The sequence below is a fragment of the Uranotaenia lowii genome, chromosome 3, assembly GCF_029784155.1.
Source record: "Uranotaenia lowii strain MFRU-FL chromosome 3, ASM2978415v1, whole genome shotgun sequence".
Lineage (NCBI taxonomy): Eukaryota > Metazoa > Arthropoda > Insecta > Diptera > Culicidae > Uranotaenia > Uranotaenia lowii.
The window spans coordinates 328,265,653-328,279,920 of NC_073693.1; the positions used below are offsets into that span (position 1 = coordinate 328,265,653).

Here is a 14,268-nt window from a genome sequence, read left to right on the forward strand (position 1 = left end):
CTGCTTGTTGTATGAGAATTGTCCATTTTGAAGTTTTGGTGTAAATTGACATGTGAAAATAGAAAGCTGGCAACACCGTAGAACCTCCCAAAGTGTTTTATATCGAAAATTTCATTCCAACGAACAAGTTTGCTAAAGATTGTAATTAGTTTGGACCAGAGTTCCGAAAATCACTCGAAAGAAACGCTCATGATAGGTTTCTAGTTGGAAAAATTTAAAGCCGAATGCTGCTGCCTGTAGTTCCCTAGAGAGTGGGCAGAGCGACAATGCGAGATTAATGTAAACAAGATTCAAAAGCGAGAGCGGATTCGCATTAAAGTCGATCGCTCAAGCTCACTACCTGGTGTATCAGAAGTGATTGAGACACTTACTGATACAAGATCCAGTTCGAAAATCCACTCACTCACTCTCTCAATCTCAATCAATGCGGCCTTGCATTGGTCCATACTGCCTGTGTTCTTTAGGCCATAGCGGCAGATACATACTTCCTGTGTGTTTGAATGGCTATTTTGGTCCTCCGCAACAACAGCAACAACAAAGCATGATGTATCAGGCAGACAGCATTCGATCATCGATCAGTAAACGAGTGAGTGAGTGAGTGATTGAGCAAGAAAAGTTATTGATTGAAACAAGAAACTGAAAATCAGGTAGCTCCTCACTCAGTTGAGAATTTCAACTGGAGAAGGAACGTCTCTCTTTCAAATCTTATTTCTTTGATTCTTGGAGCAGCGCTGTCGAACACGATCTTTGCCCCGCTGGGAGATAAATCAACCAACAATTTAGGTTTAGCATTCGCTGTTGAAAACGTTTCGGTGTTTCTCATGAGAATTGAGTGATTTTCGGAACACTGGTTTGGACCTGAGAGAAAATAAGTTATGGAGGCTGGGTCATTCGGCTGAAAGTCATAAGGCCGATGGACGTTAGGCCGAATGGTCATCAGGTTTAAAGATCATTAGGCCGAATGAACGATAGGCGGATTGTTCCTAAGACCGAATTGATGTTAGGCCGAATAATCTTTTGGCCGAATGGTCATAAGGCCAAATGGGTGCTAGGCACAATGATCATTAGGTCGAAGTGATGCTAGGCCTAATGGTCGTTAGGTCGAACGGATGACTTTGACGCGTGTCTGCACGTTAGGTCGAATTGTTGTTAGTCCAGATGGACGGTAGTCCGAATGATCCTTAGGCCGAATGGTTATTAGGCCGACCATTCGGTCTAGCATCCATTCGGCCTAACGAACTTTCGGCCTATCGTCCGTTCGGCCAAGTGCAGCCTAAAATGCAGACATGCGTTAAATATGTCTTATAGGCCTATCATCCGTTCGGCCTGGCATCCATTCGGCCTAGAATCTATTCGGCCTTACGACCATTAGGCCTGATGATCATTTGGTCTCATGACCATTTGGCCTAACAGCAATTTGGCTAAGCATGCATTCGGCCTTACGTCTATTCAAACTAACATCCATTCGGCTAAATAACCTTAGGCCAAATGTCCCATTCGGCCTATTGTCTTATTCGGTCGAACATCCTTCGTCCTAACATCTTTCGCCTGACGACCTTCGGCCGAATGCCGGGCCCCTAATTAATCAAAGGTCAAATTATGTAACATATGTTCGAATGCTGTAAAATGATTACCCCCCCGAGTCATTCGTGTCACCTTAATGGTACATAAATCTGATAAATCAGTCAATAAGTTCAGTAACAAACTAACATTGCAGCAGCTATTTTTGCCATTTTGAAAGCAAACTCAAACGGAGAGCAAACCTGTTTTGACTCAAACCGCCAACAAACGACCAGGAACTGCAAACCCACAGCCGGTTTGTTCTTGAGATTTGCTACATTTAATCGAGAAGGCAACACACCAAAAAAACGTCATCTGTGTTGGATAACCTTGAAGCAAAAAAAAAAGTGTAAGAGACCGGAACGAACCAAACGGCCGGGAAACTCGGGAACGAAGTGTTATTTTTTGCAGGTCTCTTTTGCTCAGGCAGCGTACAGACATAATCCGGGATACAGGAATCGTAAAAAATCAATTTAAACTTTAAGAGCAATTTCTGGCTGAAGCTTGAAAGAAACTTTTAATTTCGATGCTGCTTTCGATGTTTTTATTTGAAGAAAAAACTGGTTTGCTCTTAATAACAATTGTTGATTCGTTCTCTTCGCAGATGATGCTAATATGCTTTATCCGTGAAATTCGAAATGTGACCTTTGAATAATTTCACCTTTGGAATTAAAGCCCTTGAATCATTAACAAAAGTGCACGGCGAGATCCGGTTTGGGGAAACCTACATATTAATGCGCGACATCCACATCCCACCAATGGCAGATCTCTGTGACCATCTTTGCGAGAGGCAGCAGCAAAAAAAACGCACATTTCAAGCTCCCCCCATTTTTTGTGTCTCGTGTTAAATGGACATTTTAATTTTTTTTTGTACCCTGATGCGCGACCCAGATTCAAGCCCGTCAGATAGGTACAGGAGGAACCCATCATCAGCAACAGCAGTTTTGCGTATGCGGAATTTAGTGTGCTTTTTTCTGGTGTTCAACCACATGCTGTTGGGACGAATTTGTTTTGTTGCAAGTGCGGTACGAGCGAATTGGGATCAAATGTTAACTGAAAACACGAACAAGCGATTATTCTCAAAAACTTTCGTAGAAGTATTACCTTGACGCACACCGTAAGCTTTTTGGATTTCGATTATTTTGATTTTAATAAGTTGGTAATCTATCGATAGAACACCATATGTGATGTTTTGTTTTCAGGATAAGACATTGAAAATATTACCTGATGCCTCAAACAAGGCACCATCACCCAATTAAGATACTGAATTAAAACGTCTCAGGAACCAAACCCGATCAGCGTTCCGGTGTCTAACCAAACTTTATATATTTTTTCGGTATTTTATCCCCACACATGATAACTACCTAAGTATGTACCCACTTCTATTGGGGTCGTCTATTTTATTGCCACGGCACGCCACAGTCATCTCTAAACGAGACGGGCGGCGAAATCAAACCATACCGAAAACTGTTCAAACGGAAAGGAATGAAGGAACCACCCGTGTCGTGGTAGTGATCGGTGGTTGGCTTTAAGAGACTCGAAATGGAATTATTATTTCATATAACTAGATTAACGTGGTGCTAGCTGCTTCAGTGGTGATCACTAATTAACTGCTGCACAGCCGAAATAAAATGTCTAAAAATCTTTCCGGGCCGGGTGCATGGTTTTTATTATGTGATAAAAGCCTCAGAAATTTATCAGAATCTGTAACTAAGTTTTGTTTTGACGATAAACAATAAAGCGGCCCTGATTGTTGACCCTTCTTAAAGTTGAACTCTTCAATCGAATAACAGCTAGACGACCGTAATCGGCTTTTAAATGTATCTGAAAAAGGTGAAAAACTGAATTCCAAAATCTTTAAGGTATGTCTGATAGCACTGAAAATTTAGCATGTTATTTTATTCTTTATTTTTCGTAATATTTTTCGACCACTGAATATTTCCAATCATGATGTCAATGACTTGGAAAACCACCAATACATGACGCGCTAACCCGAAAACGCTGGTTGACCATGCGAAAAATTAATCGAAAAAACTTCATTACGAACGAGGTTACGAAAGATCGACCACCGAAAGAAGAGACTCCTAGAGTATAAGGTTGGAAAGATCATCGAAGGAATGGGTGTAAAGAAAACACCGGCTAGATCGAATTAATGCAAATGATGATCTAACATTGATTAAAGAAATATTCTTAACGCTTGGATGAAAATAATGTACATTTTGGTGGGCATGAGTTGGACAACTCTATTTAGGCTCCACCAATTTTCAGATTATTAAAATCGAGACTTTTGTTCAAATCCATCAACAAGTATTGTATACATAATGCTGGGTTGATTTGAACCAAAAAAAGTGTCAAAAGATTTTGGGTTCCCTTCGAACACAATTCCGTTTGTGTCAAGTATGGTGTTTCTAGGATTTGACATAGGTTGTAGTACAAAAAATCAAAGCTTGTATTGAAATAAGGGTAGAACAAGCATAGGGGGTAAAAGACTTCAACTGTTGACGATCCGGAGCCAGCGTCTTCACTTGGTCCCAGCCAAGGTTCTCGTCGACAGTTCGGATTTCGGCGGCTAGGCTTCGTTGCCAAGAGCTGTAAATCTCGTCTTCATCTCTTCGCAGCGTGTGCCCAATCCATCTCCAATTCCGTTCTCGAATGACGATTTCTAGTTCTAGCGCCTTTTGATGACACCGGCGATGTAGTTCCACGGCTGGTATAGGAAATGATTCGTTACGAGTTTTTAAAGAGATAATATTAACACAAGTCTTCGATTAGGGATAATACCAGAAACATGGAAGTGTTCAACTGTAGTTCCGATTGAAGCACAAAAAAGTGCTAGAATTGGCACAGTATTTAAGCTTCATCAAGGACGAAGAAATACTGATAACCGAACAATCTTGATTCAGGAAGCAACATTCAACAGAATCTGCAGTGCATTAGGTCAACATCGAAAATGGTATCTACACAGTTACTGTGTTTCTAGACTTCAAAAGAGCTTTTGAAATGATTGATCGAGCAATTCTGGTTGATTTTTTTTTAATAGATATTGACATCAGTGGGACAGTTCTTAACTGGTTCAAGGACTATTTAGGTGATAGAATGCAAAGAACAATATTTGGTTCATCTTACTCGCGATGAAGATAAAATAACTTAGGTGTCCCACAAGGAAGTGGGTTGGGTCCATTGATATTTATACTTTACATCAATGACATGAAAAAATGTTTACAGTATGGTCGTCAAAAGCTATTTGCGGATGACTCAGTCTGCTATTGGAGTGGCAATGATTTGGAGCACGTCATACAAGAAGCAAATGCTGATTTGAAAAATATTCCTTTTTTTTAACAGCGAAAATTGTGTCTGAACCTCAATACACCCAGCTGGATGATTATTGGAAATCGCAAAATCGGAGTCTGTTCAAACCTATCTATTAATGGTTGTGCAATCGAAAGAGTACATCAATTCAAATACCTGGGAGTACAAATCGATGGAAAGCTTAATTTTGTAGCTCATATCGACTATACTATATATTCAAAATGAAGAAAGATATGTTACCAACTTTTTTACTGGATGGTCAGCAGTACGGAGTACAAGGAGAGCTCAAGATTTTATATCGCCAAACACGAAAAAAGAGATGAGCAAACGATCTATTTTCTACAACGGATTGAAGATGTACAGTAAGGTTTTTTTACGCGATTATACGTACCGCGAAAAAAAAACTACGTTTATTTTTGAAACCGCTTAAAAAACACGTGTTAATTCCCGAAAAGCGGGTAAAAACCGTGCTAATTGCGGAAAACCGTGTAGAAAATACTTTAAGCTGGGACAGAGAGAACCTGAAATGAATGACATAATATGACATTGACAATGACATGACAATGACATTACAATGACGTGCTAATGACATCCAGACTTGAGACAAAAGACACAAGACCTGAGACATGAGACTTGAGACCTGAGACATGAGGCATGAGACATGAGACATGAGACCTAAGACCTGAGGCATGAGACTTGAGACCTGAGACATGAAACAAAAGACCTGAGATCAGAGACCTGAGATATGTCTCATTTCTTAGGTCTCAGATCTCAGGTGTCAGGTCTCAAGTCTCATGTCTCAGGTCTCGAATCTTATGTCGCTTGTCTCAGGTCTCGGAATTCAGGTCGCAACTCTCAAGTTGTATGCCTTTTGTCTCATGTCTCAGGTTTCAGGTCTCATATTTCAAGTATCAGGTATCATGTCTTATGTCTCGTGTCTCAGGTCTCAAAAAGATTCTAATTGTTTTCCTTTGAAAAGGACTCAAATACCGCGTAAATTCCAAAAACCGCGTAAAAAAACGAGTTAATTCCCGAAAATCGCGTAAAAAAGCCGTGTAAAAAACTGTATAATGTTATATCGATGAACATCAAAAACAGTTCAAACTTAAACATTTTTAAGAAACTGACAATACAATATAAATCAGTTTAATGAAGTCTGTTCGGAACGGGTCGAACGAAACAAGTAGAAATATATTGACATTTGATCACCTGTCTCTTTCTAATTGACTGCGACCGATTTCTACCAGGTCAAAACGAATCCTATTGCCGAGCTAGATCGGTTTCGACTAATTTCAACTTGCTCCACTGAACAACGATCTGACTACTTTCGACCAAAACATTGGCTCGTTGACCATCTACCAGTTGACAGGAACCAGTTGAAACCTATTTTTACCAACGATTGAACGCAGCTTCTGTCAAACAGACAATTTGATACAAGAGAAATCCTATCATATCAATGTGATGAAGCTCTGACGAAGATAGAAAATTGTACAGCGATGAACATATGTATGTACGTGGGGGTAAGACGGACAAATCGTACAGAAATTGAATAAATAATGTTAACATAACTATCCCGAGGATAAATAGTCCTAAAGAAGTGTATGGGCCCGGCGACCTTTCAATGGCTCTTGATTCCCAGTTCGAGGACTTTTCATCTGGTTTACGTTTCGATGACCTTCAATGACTTCGGTCTCACACCTTTCTTTAGTACTTTTCAGATGACTTCCCAGAGGCTCTACCAAGACGACCTTCCATAGATCCGGTCTGACTATTCCACCTGGTCCGACGACCTTCCATTAGCTCACGGTTCGACGACCTCCCAATGACTTTCAAAGGCGTCGACCTCCTAGTTGCTCCGGCTCGACTTCTTTTCATTCGCCCCTCCATTTCCCTTCATTGGTTCGCTGTTTCTCAAGAATTTCTTTCTGCAGCGTTAATTCTTCACCCACGCAGCGGAGGCCATCGGTATTGGTAAGCTGGTTCCGCCTTCCGCTGTTTTCGGTTTGGCCATGAACCGTCGTGGCAGGATAACGTCGCCTTCAACTCTACCGTTGCCTGGGATTTGGGAAGAATTAACGTCCAATTCATGCTAACCGATTTTTAGTCGCTCACCTACAATCAGCTGAAGTGGGAAGGTCCGGTCCTTTACGGGCAACAGCTTTTGGATGAACGGATGGCACGAAACTGGAAGCAAAACGAACTGTGCCGTACAATTTAGCGGCTTTTCTGGCCACGAAGTTGTTTTGTTTTTAATTACTTTTCTGATTGTGCGTGTTTAACATTGCGCACTCTTAATTCTAAACACTGAATTTTGGCTCGAATTAACCCAATCACTACACGCTCAAAATTAAACAAGCCTCCATACTTAATTATAACGCTACCTAATTTATGTAGACATGAGTTAGGCTTCTGATAAAGTACCGCACAAATTGGTCTAAGAACCTGATTGACTTTGCAAATGGGTCAACTCATATCCAGACAAATATTAATACATACTAAACAGACCGCACTGCTTATGTTCTTCTAAGTCATGTGAATTCGACCCCTTGTCTTATCACTTCTGAAGTTCCTCAGGGAAGTCATCTGGGGCCGTTAATCTTTTTTTTTATCAACGATTTATGCGCCAGCATTGAATCAAAGAAGCTGTTGTACACCGACGATCTCAACAATTTTCGTACTGTTACATCGCTAGTTGATTGCTGTGCTCTTCAAAAAGATATCGATGTACTTCAAACTTTGTCTCCACATAATGGTATGGCTCCCAATGCTTCCAAATGTAGTGTCATTGTGCTCTTGTACGCAGCATAGTCGACAATTGCTTTCTTCGAGTAGATGATTTCTCAGATACGCTCTGCTCCAGCACGACATAACTTGGTCAACAATATTCCTCAAATTCACTCGGTCCTTGGTAACTGCTCCAACTTTTCAGGCAAATTGTCAACATAATCTAGGTCTTGTCTTGTCTTTGAACTCGTTGCCCAATACATTTATGAAGCTAATCCGCTTTTTATAGGTGTTTTTTCCTATAAAGATTAAATTTAAGGAAAATGGATTTTCTCAGGAAATCTCTTAAACTTCCCATAAATATTATTTTGCGACTATCGAGAAAAATGAGGAACTGTTCCCTTAAATCCTCAACTAATTATACATAAACTTCTCTAAATTTAGCATAACACTACAACGACGTTCCGGTCTGCGACAAACCCACGGCTATGACAGACGTTGACGACGCGCTACTAAGGAACGATGCGATATGCTCTAAAATGTGTGAATCTTTTGGCAACAAAACGTACGTGTAAATCTGTGAGCAAGGTCTTCCCTCGTTCAGACTTATTCATCGTGGCATTGATGATCGGGTCGTTTATTATTATTATACGGCAATTTTCATTCAGATTTCCATTGTAGGAATCTACCTACCTAGTTTGGGATTTTTGGTTGTTGTTGCAACCAATGGATCGGCGGAAGATGCACAATTTGTTTGTCATTGCTGAACGACTAAACTGCACGACAGACTAAAATTTTTAAATCATATTTATCGAGGAAGGTTGAAACGAATTCCATTCTGTGCCTGATTGGATTTTTATGACTTCATATTGTAGATTATAGGGTTGGTATTATTAGGATTATCAAATATCAGCCGATCTGCCTAAAAAAGATATTTGTGGATAAAATATTTTTAAACTATCAATTTCCGCATGAGAATAAAAAAAAAAGCTTATCTACATGTTATGCCTTCTAAGCAAACATCTCATTTTCCCGAAGTAAGTTGAACTCCCAAAACAAGACCCACTATTTTTAGCCGCATATGTCATCGTGTGTCGGCGGTTGATTCATTGCTCGCCTCAGGTATTGTCCCCGTTTTTGGTCAGTTCAACGGGTCATCTGGTCAGACGAAGCAGCAAGAAAAAAAACACGCGTCATTACCATCCCCATTGCCGATGTCCGGCGAATACATTTACCGATCCCCGTAGAAGGTTATGTGTGCGTTACAGGTTCTGCTCTAAATTGGAAATTTTCGACCGAGTAAACATTTGGCTCATTGTTTTTCCTTCTTTCTCTGCCTCTTTTCTTCCAGACTACACCAAGAGATCGAGCAGTTCTTCGCCCACATGATACCGACACCGACGGAGCATGCGCTAAGGGTACAGGTGGTCGCCCGGATAGAAAACATCGTGTTGAATCTCTGGCCGATGGCCCGGGTTGAGATGTTCGGATCGTTCCGTACCGGACTCTATCTGCCTACCAGTGATATAGATCTCGTTGTCATCGGACGCTGGGAGAAGCTGCCGTTGCGTACCCTGGAAAATGAACTGATCAGCCGGGGTATTGCCGAGCCGATGTCGGTGCGGGTGCTGGACAAAGCATCGGTTCCGATTGTCAAGCTAACGGACCGGGAAACCCAGGTCAAGGTAGACATTTCCTTCAACATGCAGTCCGGCGTGCAGTCGGCCGAACTGATTAAGGGGTTTAAATCCAAGTACCCGGTGCTGGCCAAGCTGGTGCTGGTGCTAAAACAGTTCCTGCTGCAACGCGATCTGAACGAGGTTTTCACCGGTGGCATTTCCTCGTACTCGTTGATTCTGATGTGCATCAGCTTCCTACAGCTGCACCCGAGGGCCAATCAGAAGCAGACCACGAACCTTGGTGTTTTGCTGATGGAGTTTCTCGAACTTTATGGGCGAAAATTTAACTACATGAAGACTGGTAAGCTAGAAATCGTTCAATCTGATTTTTAAAAGATCAGCTAATTTGTGTGTCTTATTCAACAGGAATTAGTGTTAAAAATGGAGGACGGTATATTCCCAAAGAAGAGTTGCAACGTGAAATGGTTGATGGCCATCGACCGAGTTTACTGTGCATCGAAGACCCGCTTACACCTGGCAACGATATCGGACGATCGTCGTACGGTAAAGCAAAACGTTCTATCAAAATATGTCGCATTACTTAAGGTATAGTTGATAATCGTTTTCTCCGTTTTCCAACAGGTGCCCTTCAGGTGAAACAGGCCTTCGAGTACGCCTACATCGTGTTGATGCAGGCCGTTTCCCCGCTAAATAAATATCTCAACGAATGCAACCGTCAGAGTATACTCGGAAGGATAATTCGGGTAACGGACGAGGTCATAGACTACCGCAAGTGGATCAAGGAAACCTTCGAGCATAGACTGATAGCGGCCCAAACCATAGTGCCAACGATACTGAACGATCCCCTGAACCCGCATATTCCACTACACCTGCAGCAGCAAGGACAACTCCAACAGCAGCAACAACTCTACAGCAACAACAATAACATCAACAATCGACGGAGGAACAGCCTCTCGGATGTGGACACCTCTGAAGAAAGTATGGACAGCGACGGGGACTCGCATTCCATCTCCCGGGACATCTCACCGACGAGTATAAACCGATCACCGGAACTACATGACCTGCAACATCAGCAACACCCTCAGCACCACCATCCCAACAGCCAAATCGGTGGCGGCGGTCCCGTTGTTCTCCTCACCTCCCATATTCCACCGCCATCGCACCCGCATGAGGTACTGATCGAGGATCAGCATCACGCCATGGTTCAGCAGCAGCAACAGGCATTAGACGGGTTGAACGAAAATCAAATGATCAATTATAACGTGAGTAGAAGGGCTATTATTTTTAAAATTTAACTTTAAAAGACAGCATGTCTCAACTCAAAACACCTAACCATCTCCGCTTCCGCCATTTCAGATCAATAACCGTCGCAGTACTTCATCCCCGCATCAAATGGGTACCGGTAAAAATGTTCCGCTCAATGTTTACACCGCCAGAAGCAGCTCAGAGCGTATGGGCAACCAGAACAACAACAACGTTAGCAATAACCAACAACAATCGACCGGGGGCGGCGGCAATAATAACGGCTTGGTGCGACACAATAGCAAACACCGGCGGGCAGTGATCGGAATGCACTATAACATGATGGGCATGACCGGTGCTAGCCAGCAGAACCACAGCAAGGACGAAAACCTATTGCACCAAGGCCAGAACAATAACAACAATAACGTGCTAATGAGAAGCGGTGACGGTGGCGGCATTGTTGGAGGAGGAGTTGTCAGTGGCTCGAACGGTAAGGATCTGGCGAAATCTGGCGGCCAACTTCCCTCCCAGCAGCTCTATAGTCTGAACAAAAAGGCCGTCCAGAACGCAGTGAACGCGGCCGTGAATTCATCGTCGTCCAAGCGCAAAAAGACCATTTCTCCAACCGATAACAATAAAGGCAACAAGGGTAGCGGTAGTAACAGTGGCAGCGGAATGGATAGTCGATGATAGCATGCGCGGCACCAGCACTGTACCCGTTACGTGCACTATTGCCTGTAGGGATTTGGAACGAGCAGCTGTGTTCCGCGGAAGGAATGACGCAACCTAGCTGATCGAAAATACATATTTTTTCTACATATGTATAAGTTTCGCCATTTCCGGCGTTCCGGCCATCATTTTGAGCAGGATGTACTAGAATTAAGCTAGTATACGGATTCGGCAAAATGTATAGTAATTCAACTATAATCATACGTGTAGTGAGTGTAGACTAGATATGAAAAAGTTATAGCACATCGATATCTATCCAGTCCACTCCCCTATGATCAGTTCTCGTTATCGTTTTCCTGTCCTAAGGCTACGCTCTTGACAGTGTCCCTATCCATATCGAAGACCGCCTGTAGAATTTCACTGCCCGCAACCGAATTTGGACAATGTGGACGTGTGCGCTGTATTCCTGCTGTTGGGGAAACATAGCAAATTAAAAAAAAAACAATAGTCAGACGCAACTTATAGACCTTTATGCCAGTTAAGCTATCAGTAAGTGCTAAAACCTATAACAATAAGCGTGATAGAACATGATTATCCAGCGAGATTTAGCCGTTGCAAAATATTGTAACTCAACCTTTCTCTCATTATAAACCATGTGACACATTGCCAACCACACACAACAACAAAAAAACACATCATCCACAAGCATAAGACAAAACTAATCAATGTTTCACAGGCAAACACTTGTTTTTGCTATTATCAATAGAGTAAATCAAGCAGACAGATTCATTTAAAGCTACACTATAACAGAAAAAAAAACTAGATTCTTCTAGAGTTTGGAGGGAAGTTTTTGAACCGATCATGTTGTGTAAAAATGAATATTATTCTGTACTCTTTCATACAAAAAAAGCTAAGAAGCTACCTATGCCGAAAGGTCCAAGCGAAATTACCATCAACAAACAATACCTTAGTAGGTAGGGAGCAGGGACAGCAGCAGCAAGGTGATTACCGCCTAAAGTGCGGTAATCGGATCAGAATCACACAGGCCAGTTATCGCAACTTTGCCGATATTAAGTATATCGTTATCATTGCTAGCACGGATTAAAGGGCTCTTTCAATTGCAAAAATTCTTTATCCTATTTTTTTTTCTCTGTGTCATATAATACGGCTTTTAACGATCATTGAATGTAGTAAGTATTCATTTTTTCCCGAAAAAAACATATTATGTAATGAGTTTTATCAAATATAGAAGAAACGAAAAAAACGAATAATTTTTTCATAAAAATAAATTGGCCGAAGAAAACACATACAAAACTAAACTTATCCAATTGCATCAAAATGCTTTCTGAATTAAAAAAAAACTTTTAACGATTTTGAATCGAGAAAACATGTTCCTCTCTGCGAGTTCATAGAGAAAAACAATAATGCAATTGATCAGCAGAAAGGAAACATAAAAACAGCTGGATTTCAGAATTTTAACTGACACACAGTTGATTTGAAAAAAAAAAATACATCAAATTTGTTCTTCTGAAACATACTTAATAACCCTAAGGCAAATCAAAATTCAACCTTTTATTTCTATTTTTCCTCTTGAGGGAAATTAAGTTGGAAGTTTTTGCAATTGAAACGAAAAGCTTTCTGTTTCACTAGTGTACGTGCAATATTTTGTTGCAATGCTTAACTTATCGAAACTGTATCTGTTGTATATTAGTCTATTGAATGATTTCTTTCTACTCAAACCTAAAATAAGGCACATTATAAAAGAATGGTTTCAACTCAACTGTACATTTTAAAATACTTGATCATGATTCATTTCTTCTCGTATCCTCGTATTTCTACGCTTAGTTTTCTAGAAAAAAATATATTTTTCCATTTAACTCCGAACTTTCCTCGTTTAAACTTGAACCTACATAATGATTATATTTATGTGTAATGTCGAATAATGTCAGCCCTAAATATGATTGGTATAGAATTGTGATTTGTCTCATAATAAGAAAATCGTAGTTAAATCATTATATGATTGAATTTCGATTTTGAAAAAATAAAAAAAAAACAACGAGCTCAGATAATATCAAAAGCTAGCATTGTGATGATAACGAATATTTAGTTCTACCCAAGAAATGCTCGCCACAGCAATTGAATGCGTAACTGTTTTGGATTTATCAATTATATAGCAAAATTACATAAGTACTCCGGACCTGGCCTGGTCAAGAATTGCTTGCAACATGAACGAACAACAAGATAATGAAAGAAAAAGAACACATAAAGCAGTCATTTTGAGTACAAAATCTTAAATATATTAAATCTTATTAAACCGTAAAAGAAAACCCACATTTGTAATTTATCTGTAAAATACTATTTAAATCGAATAAGTGAAAAAAGTTAAAATTATTATGTAAATAAAGAGAAGCCCAAAAAAAATCGAAAATTCAAATGGCGATGAAGCCAAAAAACACAGGAAAATACCAGGTTGAAAGACCATGCTTTCTCAGTGCTTTGTCTAGGACTACCGAAATCAAACTTAGGCTTAAACTTCTGTGAGCGTAATGTAAATTATGTGTACGTTTAGGTTAATTATTGTTTAATGTTTAAAAAAGATTGCTCTCCATCACGGTGCTCCCCGAATTTTCAACTAGAAGAGACATGCAAACGGAATCAAGTAAATCAAAAGGCTTAGTAGGCAAGTTTTACGGATATCTGACAGTAGCAGCATCCCGTTGATGAAGAATCTCGAAGCCAACCCACCTGGAACCAACTACATACATAATTTATGTGGATTACATCGAGCAAGGTTATATGAGCTGAAAACCGAACGGGTTCCTTTTACCAAAAGCAACATCGACCTTGGCCTTGGTGGTAAAGTAAGTACAGAAATTCTGTAATTTTTAACACTAGATAATTTTTTTAAATCTTTTTCGTATTACCTAGTAAAATTTACTCGACTTTGTTCAAGTTATACAGAATTGATGTATGAGTCAAACTCAATATATCAAACCAAACAAACTCTTATGAAATGAAACATATGAAACAACAATTTCAACCTTTGTTTGTTTGAGGGATTTGAGAGTTCAGCAAGTAATTTCATTGAAGCTGCTTTAGCAAAAAAAGGAGCACGTGTTTCCGC

General features: G+C 40.4%; 1 protein-coding gene across 1 annotated transcript; it reads left to right on the forward strand.

Annotated features, from left to right (window-relative positions):
* Positions 1–8,577: 8,577 nt before the first annotated feature.
* LOC129758517 (terminal nucleotidyltransferase 4B-like) lies at positions 8,578–13,599 on the forward strand. The gene is made up of 5 exons (XM_055756031.1): positions 8,578–8,630; positions 8,945–9,573; positions 9,639–9,776; positions 9,855–10,495; positions 10,590–13,599. Exons 1-5 carry the CDS (start codon positions 8,593–8,595, stop codon positions 11,163–11,165), a joined length of 2,022 nt encoding a protein of 673 aa, XP_055612006.1. The 5' UTR covers positions 8,578–8,592; the 3' UTR covers positions 11,166–13,599.
* Positions 13,600–14,268: the final 669 nt, after the last annotated feature.